Here is a 12,526-nt window from a genome sequence, read left to right on the forward strand (position 1 = left end):
CGTACCAATTCTTGTAAATGTTCCTGTTTCAAAAAACCCGTACATTCCATATGCAAACTGTTTCAACAGGCAAAAGTAGTGGTAGAGGATGCCCACCTCTTACTTTCCACTAACTTCAGGATCACAGTTCTGAGACACCTGAATCCAAAAGGCTAGATGCTTAGTTTTTCTAGCTCCCATTAACGCCTTTGAAAATTTGACCAAAGATTTAGTAAACAACTAGAATAAAGATGAACATAGAAGTCGGGGGTGGGATTCATCAGAATGTACTCTAAATGGCTTCTGCTTGGGTGCCTATTCCTGTACTAGTCATCTACGTTTCCCTTGTCTTTACCAGGCCTGCACTTTTGATGCAGTATATGTCATCCTAAGGTAGGTGTCAGTAGGTCAGATGAACTGCCTGTTTCTTTCCATTGACTGAAAGGGGAACCTGTAAGGCAAGCATCTAAAGCTTAGTCAGACAAATCCCGTCTAGGGATTGGAATTTTTGTTTAACTTTTAACTGCCTCATATACTGCTTTCTTTTTTCCGGGTCTATGTTTAATCTCCAAGGCTCAGCTCTGCACTCCTCCGCATGGAGGAGAAGAATTCCACTCAGGGCCACGTGTTCCTCTTGCTAGGATTCCCAGCCCTACCGGACTTGCATGTACTGCTCTCCATAGTATTTCTGCTGACCTACATTTTAACTGTTTTGGAGAATGTGGTCATCATTGCCCTGATCAAGACAAACTGTGAGCTCTGCAAACCCATGTATTTTTTCCTTGGTCACCTCTCCTTCATTGAGGTCTGGTACGTCTCAGTCACTATCCCTAAACTCTTGGCAAATTTTATTGCTGAAGACAGGAGTATTTCCTTTGTGGGATGCATGACCCAACTGTTTTTCTTCAGCTCCTTCATGTGCACTGAGTGTGTTCTTCTCTCTGCAATGGCATACGACCGCTATGTGGCCATCTGTCAACCATTGCGCTATCCGGTCATGATGACGTACCAAATGTGCCTATACCTGGTAGTTGTCTCCTGGTTCAGCGGGTTCACTGTGTCTTTGATCAAGATTTCCTTCGTCTCTCAGCTGAACTTTTGCGGTCCCCATGTTATCAACCATTTTTTCTGTGATGTTAGCCCTGTGCTGAACCTCGCCTGCACTGATACGTCACTGGCAGAGATGGTGGACTTTGTGTTGGCCTTATTCATACTGCTTGTTCCCCTCTTCATCACTATTGTCTCCTACCTATTAATTGTCATGACAATCCTGCACATCCCCAATACCCAGAGTAAGAAGAAAGCCTTCTCCACGTGTTCTTCCCACCTAACTGTGGTCACCATTTTCTTCTCAGCCACCCTCTTCATGTATGCCCGGCCCAAGAAGATCGACCCTTTCGACTTGAATAAGCTTGTGTCAGCTGTGTACACTATTGTCACTCCCATCCTAAACCCCTTCATTTACTGTCTGAGGAACCAGGAAGTGAAAAGAGCACTGAAAAAAGCTCTCTGTGAAAAAATGAGTGTCTCTAAGGTCTCCCTTCTCTCCAAATGCAAGGATAAGCTATGACAAACTGGAACCGGTAAGCACGCCACAAGGATATCGGGCTAATGACTGTTCAAAATGGACACAGAGGGTGATCAGAGGAACAATGACAGGGTGGAGAATGCTGACAGCCTGATCCATCTGAATCAGTCGCCCCTAAGACCATCAGAGGTGAATGACTGAGCTGTTGTCACTGGTACAGAAACCTGCTAAGGTGGTTCAACAGATTAAACTCTCCCAAGTGCTATGCAAACTCAAAGGGACTGCTGCGTAAAGTAGTATAGAATTTGCTGTAGGAAGTCTGAGGGTGGAGGGAAAATTGGGGATTAAACAAAAGAATTTGAGATGTTACAGGTTTTTTAGGGAAAAGGCCAAAGGAAGATAAAGAAAGGTGTCAAGCATGGGAAAATGAAGAGAAAAGGAGCTGAAAGGGACTGGTCATGCATAAGTAGGCTGTTGGTCAATACAACAGCTGTCTGGCCAAGCGCTGTACCTGGCTACCGCAATCCATCCCACCTTTTTATTAAACTATTTTCCTTTCTATGTCCTGCCTCGAGATGTTCCCTTTTATGTGTGCATGTGCGTATATGTGAGTGGTTTGGTAATGAGCATAAAGCTATTGAGTAGGACAAGAGGCCTGAAAGCCAGCTTCTGGAGTGACAGAAGTTTAAGGGCCAAAAATTGGAGAGGCTGGTGTCAGGGAGCAAGATACTGGAGAGACCATAAGTCTGAAGTCCAACTGCTTGACAGGCTGGGACTCTGGATGTCAGACATTGAAAAGACCAAGGTCCTGGGAGACCAGGACTGGGGAGACAAAAGGTCTGGTAGACAGAGAAACCCATGAAGGGGATTTTCAATTAGTAGCGATCCACAGTCATGCTGTCTGTGTTACGTGGAGACCTGTAAAGATAGTGTCCTTCTGTCCGTATTGATCCATTGGTGGCTCTGTGTGTGTGTGTGTGCGCGCGCGCGTGCGCACGTGCGTGTACATGCACCTATTGGGAGTTCATGCTCAGGCTCACTGCTAGCAGGACATGAAAACGAGGGTAAGGAGCAGTCGTTCAACTCCCCCATCCAGGACTGCAGGGATTCCCTAGCTCTTTTAGTACATTAGATTCAGCTACTCTTAACACACACTTGACCACAGCTCTCAGAATCTCTTAAAATTCATCAAATTTGAAATTGTCTATGTGAGTTACATTAGTTCTTGTCACTGATTAACGTTTGGGCATGTGGAATTTTTTTAAGGGCTTGGGTAGGGTTTTTTGGTAATTCCAGGTTCCTCTGTTCCAGATTATGTCTGTTAGGAAACTCCTCTTCTAGTCTCAACACCATAGCAGTAATCACAGGCTCAGTTTGGTCATAAAGACTCAGATTGATTGTTTACAAGACATAGCTGAAACACATTTTTTCCAAACAGGTTTTTAGCACATATGTACCCACGACATGGCATCGGCACAAAGAAAATAGAAAGTTCCACCGGGTGGAAACTATTCCATGAAAACACTGTATAGTCCCAAATGTCCCTTTTGTAGAGTGGCCAGAGGGAGCGTAGACTACCTTACACCGTGTCTTGATACCTCTCTTCAATTCCATACCTACCACCGGGCATTGGTTTCTTATAAGCTCAATAAGAATTCCCCTCACTACTTCTTTGCAGAACTCTCAAACGCCCTTTTTGTTTCTTCCTGTTACCGCCAGGGTCACAGAACAGAGATACTGGGCAAGATATTAATAAAAAGTGAAAATCACCACACCTCGCTAAGCTGCTACAAAACCCCTTTTTGAATTGAAAAATTTAAACAAGAACATCCACATTTTTGGAGTCGTGCTAGTTGGCTACGCGCTAGATGAGACCCAAAAGAGATCTAACGTAAACAGTATGCCATGTGGCCGTGGGCCGTTTATTCCACAAGGTGCAAGCTGTCATTTACTGGGGAAAAGGCAGCCTGCACCAACTGAGTTGGTAGCAGAGATCTCTCTTTGCTTTGGTCCGCAAAGAAAGCACACGTCTAGCCTTCGCCAGCACTAGTGCAGAGCTGAACACCCGTCTGTGTCATGCAGGGAGACCAACAGTTCCTTCACAACTCTCTAGCTAAAAGAAGAGGTGCATCTCTTCATGGACTGCAGGCCCCAGTGCTGAAGTTAGCTTCATTCCCGTTCATTCTGATTCACCCTGCATCGCAATAAAGCTGGTGTTGAAATTCAAGTCTCTTGTCTTCCTACATACCTTGTTACAAAACGTTGTGCCACAACATGACATTGCTTCCAAGCGTATCACAAAAGCGTGTCAAGTCTTCTGTCCGTCTCAGGGGCAGTTGTTCCTAGTGGCCAAGAGTGCTGAAGGGAGCATGTGGGTGCTCAGGGAGGGTGCAGAAGTGCTGCCTGATTGTTCAGTGAGGAAGGATTGTGCTGACAGAAAGACCGTCTATCTTGTTCGTAACGCCCTTTTTGGAAGCTGGGGTCACCATCTTTAGAAGTCTTGAGGAAAGTATTTAACACAGTCAGGGGTAAGTGAGACGGGCCAGAGAGCGGAACTCAGCTCAAGGCTCTCGATGTAGTTGTCTGAACATATGCACTTGATGCCGTTGAAGACACTCGTTTATACCCAAGCCTTTAGAACAAGTCTGTAGGTTTGTGCAAGGACCGACATGACCTGCATGTCATTTTGAAGTGGCAACTTGAAGGCCACGCAGGATACCTCTGAGCATCTGAAGTGGCAGCAAGCTCCTACACTGAGGTATTTGCATCCCGATGGAATTTAGGTGCTTAGCTGACACGGGGACATCTAAGCCTGGATCTCTTCAGGGTCTGTTGCCAACATCCAGGAGTCTGTTCACATCTTATATTGATCCCTTGCATGTTCCACAGGACGGGCACATGTGAAGCAGAACCAAATGGATTCCTGTGCCTTTCTAGAGCATCAGGTGGGGGACACACAAGTTTCTCATATGATGCCTATAGATGCCTTTTCTTAGGCAACCAAATCACGCTCGTGCTCTTACAGCGAGTATTGTTTTAAATGCCTCACTGTCAGATGCTTAATGCTATTGCATGGATCTGAATTGTCAAGCTGGAAAGGGTGAAATCTTTCTAAAACCTGTGGGTTGCAAATGCATGGCCAGCTGGGTCAAGGTATCGTCGCCAGAAATCACTCCTGTAGCCAGGAGTTTGCCCTCCATTCTCTGCACCTAGGCCATTAAGCAGACAGTTCAGAGTACCCCTTTATTCTGCCCTCAGTAATCCAAAAGGCAGACACAGCACACCTAGTGTCCGAGAATGTCATATGCTTGTCATCTAACTCAACATGGAACTGCAGTCCAGGCTAAGACTGAAGGTGGTGAATGTCTGTGCAAAGAACCACAGCAGCTAAAAATGAAGCACTTCTAAACCGCTGCACCCCACACTAAAATTGGGAGTTAGTGCCTAAATATAAGTAGATATCTCGTGCTACTAGAAATGTCCATACTTCACAGGCATGAAGTATGACAAAGGACCTGCAACAGACCTGTTCTGTTCTGGATCCACAGGCAAAGTCTGGCTAGGATACTTGAGGACATTTAACATGTCCGTAGGAGTCTGTGCAAATGCAAATCAACTGTTTCATCATTGACCATAATGTGAATCTGGAAAAGTAGCTAGGCACATACATACATTTCAGTATGCAAATCTAGGCAAGATAAGCCACGCTGCTGAAGCTAGTAGAGGTGAAGCTCACATCCATTTTTAAGTTTACATTTAAACCTAGGTTCATTAGTAAGGTTCCCCTTATACTTAACGGAAAGAAAGAGATCCCTCCAGCGGGTTGACAATATCATTCTCGGGCCTTGCCCACCCAAAAGGGAACACGTGCTAGCTCTCTTCAGCTCTACAGAAGGTCTGAATGACAGGAGAGTCATTCAGCTGCCTAAACAAAGCCGTCAAGTAACCATCTCATACCTTAGATTACTCAGGACAACTGCATGGGGCTGTCAGCTATGCCTCAAGTCCTGCAAGAGACACACGTGCTTCTGTGTTGGAAGCCGGCGACCAGGTGGGGTACCCTAAAACATCTAAAAATGAGGGGAGAAGCATCAAGTCCTTGAAGATCTCCCCTGGTTTAGATCTACTCAATTAACTTCTAAATGTGTTAAACTACATGAGAGAACCAGTAGTTTTTCAGTCTCTTGCAATACAGTGTCCTTTTGACCTCTTTCCTTATAAATACGAGAGGTGGAGTAACCACATTCTGAGCCTTGTCCTTGTTTTAGTCACTTTCCTGCAGGGAAGAGTTTTCTCCCTAACGTTTTTTTCAGGGCAGATCTCACCTCCTGGTTCCTAAGAGTGTAGATCAAGGGGTTCAGAGCTGGGGTGACAGCACTGTGCAGGAGAGACACTTGCACATCCCTTTTAGGGGAGCTTCCTGAGGAGGGTGGTGTATAATTGAAGAGCACTGGTATGTAAAACAGTGCCACAGTGGTGAGGTGGGCGGCACAGGTGCAGAAGGGCGTCCATCTTTCTTCCCGGGACCGGACTCTCTGGAAGATGAAGGAGATGATGTAGAGGTAGGAGAGGACTATGAGAGTGAAGGGGCCTAGAACAATAGAAGTGGTGACGACATTGAGGAGGGTCATGTTGAGGCTGGTACTACTGCAAGCCAAATTCAACAGTGGCTTGATGTCACAGAAGAAGTGATGGATGTGGTTGTGGCCACAGAATCTCAGTTGAGAGGTCATGACTGAGTGCGTCATGGCATGTACAAAACCAGTGGACCAGCTGGCCACAGCCAGCAGCAGACAAGTCCGTGGGCTCATGACAAGGGCGTAGCGCAAAGGGTTGCAAACGGCCACACAGCGGTCGTAGGCCATGGTGGCCAGGAGCACAGCCTCAGTGCTGCCCAGGAGGTGGAAGAAGTGGAGCTGGGCCAAGCACCCACCAAAAGAGATGGGCTGATGCCCAAAGAGGAAGCCAGTCGACATCTTGGGAACAGTGACTGTGGAGTAGAAAATGTCCAGGCAGGACAGGTTCCCCAGGAAGAAGTACATCGGTGTGTGGAGCCGGGGCTCAGATATCACCATGGTCACAATGGCACCATTTCCCAGAAGACTGGTCAAGTAGAGCAACAGAAAGGAGATGAAGAAAAAGTGCTGCAGCCCCTGGATGTCGGTGAGGCCCAAAAGGATGAACTCACTGACCTCTGTCTGGTTCAGCATTGCTAGAACAGTAAGAAGCACGGGCAAAATGTCAAGGTTCCACAGCTGTGAGGAGTAACAGCATTACGAGACTCATCTGTTTCTGTGCTATTTTCATACAAACAAATGCAGAAAAGAGCAAAACATAACACAGGTAATCAAACATAAAAGCTGCCTAGAAACTCAAGAAATGAACTTGGAGAAAAAGAACTTCAATGTAGTCTTCCATTTTTTGTCTAGAACAGAGTAAAATACTACGGAGGGGAAAATATTAAAATAAAACCTTCCATCTATGCGCCAACAGCAGAATACGTAAGACGTAAAAAAGCATTGCTGCTTCTTCACCTTCAGCCACATTCATATTTCAATTCTGCTCATCTGTAACTTCCTGCTACAACCTTTGATCTCATCAAAAAAGCTTCTAACTCATAATGTGCATCGCTCCTGATGCTTTCTTTCTACTATTGTGCCTACATTTCATTAAGCCTGTTTCAAGTTTCACACTTCTAATGGTTGCCGTCTCTTCCAGACAGTTCTTTGATCTTAAAAATGGCACGATTTCCGTTTTTTTATCAACAGCCACCAGAAGGTGCTCCAAAGTATCATACAATCATCAGCATTTCTTTCGAATGTTGCTGAGAATAAAGGAAGAGGATGCCTTAGCATGTGATCGCAAACTGTTTTTGTTATTGGACTGTATACTTTGCCTAAAGAATGTCTTTTTGTTGAGCAGCAGCAGGTGAATGGGACAAAAGCCAGCACCTCATCTCCTACCGCACTGTGATGGAGCAAGACTGAATTTGCAGGAGCCGAGTGAGCTGGTGCAAGGTCCAGACAAATCGGCTCATCCCACTGAAAGCTGATCGTACTGCCCCACTGAGACAATACGATCAGTTCTGTCAGTATCGCTAGTCTTCTAAAATGCAAACGAGTAAGCACATGCTTTCACTTTTTTTCTGTTTCAGGTAAGTCTGCTTATCGCTATGGGTAAGTTCTTTATACAATAAAGAAGAGAGTCCTGAGATTATTTTACTGGGGCAGGTAGGCACAGGTATTTCTAGCTTACAAGATAGACTGCAGGTTGGGTAGGAAGGCTCTGCAGAGGGACCTGGACAGGCTGGATCGATGGGCCCAGGCCAATTGTATGAGGTTCAACAAGGACAAGTGCCGGGTCCCGCACTTGGGCCACAACAACCCCATGCAACGCTACAGGCTTGGGGAAGAGTGGCTGGAAAGCTGCCCGGCAGAGAATGACCTGGGGGTGTTGGTCGACAGCCGGCTGAACATGAGCCGGCAGTGTGCCCAGGCGGCCAAGAAGGCCAATGGCATCCTGGCCTGTATCAGAAATAGTGTGGCCAGCAGGAGTAGGGAAGTGATCGTGCCCCTGTACTCGGCCCTGGTGAGGCCGCACCTCGAATAGTGTGTTCAGTTTTGGGCCCCTCACTACAAGAAGGACATCGAGGTGCTGGAGCGTGTCCAGAGAAGGGCAACGAGGCTGGTGAGGGGTCTGGAGAACAAGTCTGATGAGGAGCGGCTGAGGGAACTGGGGTTGTTTAGCCTGGAGAAAAGGAGGCTGAGGGGAGACCTCATCGCTCTCTACAACTACCTGAAAGGAGGTTGTAGTGAGGTGGGTGTCGGTCTCTTCTCCCAAGTAACAAGCGATAGGACGAGAGGAAATGGCCTCAAGTTGCGGCAGGGGAGGTTTAGATTGGATGTGAGGAAAAATGTCTTTACTGAAAGAGTGGTGAAACATTGGAAGAGGCTGCCCAGGGAAGTGGTGGAGTCCCCATCCCTGGAGGTATTTAAAAGACGAGTAGATGAGGCGCTTAGGGACATGGTTTAGTGGGCATGGTGGTGTTGGGTTGACGGTTGGACTCGATGACCTTAGAGGTCTTTTCCAACCTCAATGATTCTATGATTCTATGATTCTATGGTTCTACAAGACGAGTATTCTTCTCTGGACATTCAATGCAGTGATGATTAATATTGATGAATGCAACTAATGAAAAAATAATTACTTCCAAAATATTCCTTGTAAAGAGGTTAAAACACATATAGATACATTTCATAGTCTTTCTTGTCCATTCCACTGTCCTATGTACTTTTATTGAAAATAGGTGATTTTTGAAAGTCATTACGAGCGACCTCCAGCCCAGTCACGCTCTTTCTCATACTTCTTTAGCTTATTATTTCAGCATGAAAACAGCAAACAAAGAGAAAACTTCTAAACGGATTTCACAATAAAAGAACGTGAGCATGTAGCCTAAAGGTAATTTACTCACATATGCGTCCACCCTAAAAAACTGATCATATTTCTCTGAAAATACTTTTGGTCTGATCTTTGAACAAGCTCTGTTGCAAGCATTAGATTTGATAATACTACAGACTTCTCAAAATTTTAGTCAGTCACCTGCATTTGAAGAGGTATAGATGCAGTTCTAATTTTAAGACTCTTGCTTAAATACAAGTGCAAAGAAAAGACTTTGCATGCTGAAGCTTGCCTATTTTTCCAACTACATAAATTACATAATAAAAAAAAGATAATTCTGCACAAACCTCACCTCACTACCAATCAGCGTTTTTCTCACTGTAGTAAGGCCCTCTGATAGTGAGCCAGAAAGCAAAGCCGAGGACAAAACACCTTATTTTGTGGAGTTAAAAGACTGAGCATTTCTGTTCTCCTGTTTTCTTCCACATCTACTTGGCATTCTTCTAGCTGAGAGATTAATACTGCAGGTGTGATGAAAAGGACTACCGCAAGTTCCCAGGGGCTCGTAGTTATTCAGGTAGGATGCGAGGAGGAAGCTTTACAACCTGTACCAGAAATCTCTGAGGACCTAGTTAGAGGGGGGGGAGGGGGGGGGGGAAGTCTTTTTATCATGTCCAGAATGTGCAAAACATCAACAACATCCTGCGGGAAGTAAATTTCCTATTGCTTTGATCAGTGTCCTGAGATGGGATTTGTGAATCAAATCTCATTGACTGAGTTGCAGAGCAACGAACAAAGTGTTCCCTAAACACGATGTGTAGATGAGCCACCTGCAAAACAGAAGACAGAAAATGAAGCAGCTCACAGAGACTAGCAATAGAGGCATGAGTCGCCCAACCTCAGCTGAACTGGAGCAGTGTTTGGGCAACGATTCCTAAATCTCTTTCAACTACCAGAATTGGTGAAACCAAGTATACGTTCCATCCATTCTGATCCGTTAGGATTTCTAATGTTTTATTTTTGTTGGCATTTGACAGATAAGGAGGAGTTTCTGGCCTCTTTGTAGTCAAAACCATCCCAAATTTCTTGCATCTTAAACTTTGTTTTCAATCCTGCGGGAAAATGCCCACAACTGTTTACAGAAGAAACACGTTCAATTCTAGTCCAAGTAGTTCAAATGTCGGTGTGTAAATCCCGCTGGAAATTTTGAATCACACAGATGCCTCTTTCCAGGAAGCTGGCTTTAACATTTCCTTTCTAAAGCTCCTGGCAGCTCAGCCCCAGCCTGATCGCGGGTTTGAAAACCCAGTATGCTCAGCATAGTTTTGTAGACACACAGAATAACGTAGGTTGGAAGAAACCTCTGCAGTCCCCAGTCCTTCTCCCGCTCAAAGCAGGCCAACTGGATAGGGTCGTGTCCAGTAAAGTTTTCCACAGTTTCAAGGATATTTAGGCAAACTCTCTGGGCAGCCTGTTCCAAGTCTGAATACCCTAAAGGTGAAAAAGTATTCCCTCTGGTATCTAATCCAAATTTCCCATGTTCCGACTTGCGCCCATCACCTTGCGTCTTATGACCGTGCTCCTCTGAGAAATATTTTCTCTAAGAGAATCCACCCCCACGCTAAGTAGTTGCAGACAGCAACATGATCTCCTTCCCCTAGGAAGGGACAAGGATGAAGAAACCCAGTCTCCCAGCCCCTCCGTGTCCTCGAGGTGTGCCAGACCACGAATCACCCTGGTGTCCCTGTGTTCCTCCCCCGGACTCGCTCCACTAGGCAATGTCTTTCCAGTCCTGGGCAGTCCGACGTTGGACACATTCTTCCGGATGTGATCTCAGAAGTGCCAAAGAGAGGGGAAGGATCGCTCCCCTCCACCTGTGCTCTTGCCAATGCAGCCCAAGATGCATTTGGACTTCCTTGCAGCAAGGGCACACTGCTGGCACACACTTGACTTCTTGTCCACCTACGCCCCAAAAGTTGCTTTTTCTGCAAAGCTGCTTTCTACCCAGTCATCCCCTGGCCTGCCCTGTGGCGTGGGATTGTTCCTTTCTTTCCAGATGTGCAAGTTTTCATTTGCTTTTGTTGAACTTCAGGGGAAGTTGCAGTCAGACCATTTTTCTGGCCTGTCAATGTCCCCCTGAAGACGGGCTCTTCCCTCCAGTGCGTCACCACTCCCTCCGGTCTGGAAGCATCAGCAAACATGCTGAGAGTGCGCTCTAGTCCATCATTCAGGTCGTTAATAAAGAAATTAAGCTGTAGTAGCCACAGTACTCATCCCTGAGAATTGCGACTAGTAGCTAGCTGCTAGCAGGACTTCTTACCACACAGCCGTTTGAGCCTGGCAATCCTGACCGTTGACATTGTTCTCTGCTTGCCCGGTGCATATCTTCCAAATTTAGATCTAAGGAGTCTGTAGGAGACTGTACTGAAGGCCTTGCTCAAATTAAGGTATACAACATCCACTGCCCTCCCATGTCTATCCAGACCGTTACCTCATCATAGAAGTCCGTGAGATCGATCAGGCCTGAATTGCCCCTCTTGTATTCATGCTGGCTGTTGCCAGCCGCCGCCTTGTCCTTCATGTACCTCAAAATGGCTACCAGAAGGATTTATTGCATCACCTTCCCGGGTACTGAGGTGAGACTGTGGTTCCTCAGCTCCTCCTTGCTGCCCTTCTTGAAGAGGGGTGTGACGTTTGCCTTTTTTCAGGCATCAGGACCTCCTGCGGTCACCATGACCTTTCAAAGACAAAAAAGAGCGGACTTGCAGCGGCATCAACCAGTTCCTTCAACACCACCCTTGGGCGCTTCCCATCCAGTCTCATGAACTTTTGTATGTACAATTGACTAAGTGCTCTAACGGTGTCTTCTGATCCTGCTCCTGCTGCTTCACTCCCACATACTTTGCTAGTAGGCTTAAGGAACTGGCAGCAGATGGAGGCTCCGCGAGAAGCAGAGGATCCCCTGCCTTCTTGCCACCAGGTAGAAAGAGGGGACCTAAGCGACGGGGGGGGATGGAAACGGGTCCCTGCTCGGCGTGCCAGGCGAACCCCCGCCCGGCCTCCCTCACCTTCCCGGTTGCCTTTACACAACAGATATGGGGCCCTGGAACTTGAGGGCGAGGCAAACGAGGATGTAGATGAAGGTCCATCCGGGGGGTCGCCTAGGGTGAGGCAGTCAGCCCCACGCATTATGACTGCCGCTGCTAAGAAAAAAAGGAGGGTAATTGTCATAGGCGATTCCCTTCTGAGGGGAACAGAGGGCCCGATATGCCGACCGGACCCGTCCCACAGGGAAGTCTGCTGCCTCCCTGGGGCCCGGGTCAGAGACATCACTAGGAAGCTCCCTGGTTTGGTACGGCCTTCTGATTACTACCCGCTGCTGGTTATACAGGCTGGCAGTGATGAGGTTGCAGAGAGAAGTTCTGCAGCGATCAAAAGGGACTTCAGGGCACTGGGGCGACTGGTTCAAGGATCGGGAGCACAGGTAGTGTTTTCCTCTATCCCTACAGTGGCAGGGAAGGATACTGAAAGGAGCAGGAAAACACACCTGATCAACGCGTGGCTCAGGGGCTGGTGCCATCGGAGGAATTTTGGTTTTTTTGATCATGGGGAGGTTTACAT

At 46.8% G+C, this 12,526-nt stretch overlaps 2 protein-coding genes and 1 long non-coding RNA gene across 3 annotated transcripts in view; 1 reads left to right on the forward strand and 2 right to left on the reverse strand.

The window, feature by feature from the left end:
- Window positions 1-12,526, reverse strand: part of LOC143165203 (uncharacterized) — a 38,450-nt gene that overhangs the window by 2,536 nt on the left and 23,388 nt on the right. The window lies entirely within an intron of this gene.
- Window positions 575-4,720, forward strand: LOC143164986 (olfactory receptor 6B1-like). The gene is made up of 2 exons (XM_076348139.1): window positions 575-1,502; window positions 4,674-4,720. Exons 1-2 carry the CDS (start codon window positions 575-577, stop codon window positions 4,718-4,720), a joined length of 975 nt encoding a protein of 324 aa, XP_076204254.1.
- Window positions 5,776-6,717, reverse strand: LOC143165200 (olfactory receptor 12D1-like). The gene has a single exon (XM_076348656.1). The coding sequence runs from the start codon at window positions 6,715-6,717 to the stop codon at window positions 5,776-5,778; it is 942 nt and encodes a 313-aa protein (XP_076204771.1).

This window comes from Aptenodytes patagonicus, chromosome 10 (genome assembly GCF_965638725.1).
Source record: "Aptenodytes patagonicus chromosome 10, bAptPat1.pri.cur, whole genome shotgun sequence".
In the NCBI taxonomy this organism is placed as follows: Eukaryota; Metazoa; Chordata; class Aves; order Sphenisciformes; family Spheniscidae; genus Aptenodytes; species Aptenodytes patagonicus.

Excerpts from the sequence above, each read along its gene's own strand:
- LOC143164986 (XM_076348139.1), top strand. The coding sequence starts at position 575 with ATGGAGGAGAAGAATTCCACTCAGGGCCACGTGTTCCTCTTGCTAGGA. Across the intron at positions 1,503-4,673 it reads AGCTCTCTGTGAAAAAATGA|AAATCACTCCTGTAGCCAGG; the intron begins GTGTCTCTAAGG and ends TATCGTCGCCAG.
- LOC143165200 (XM_076348656.1), bottom strand. The coding sequence starts at position 6,717 with ATGCTGAACCAGACAGAGGTCAGTGAGTTCATCCTTTTGGGCCTCACC.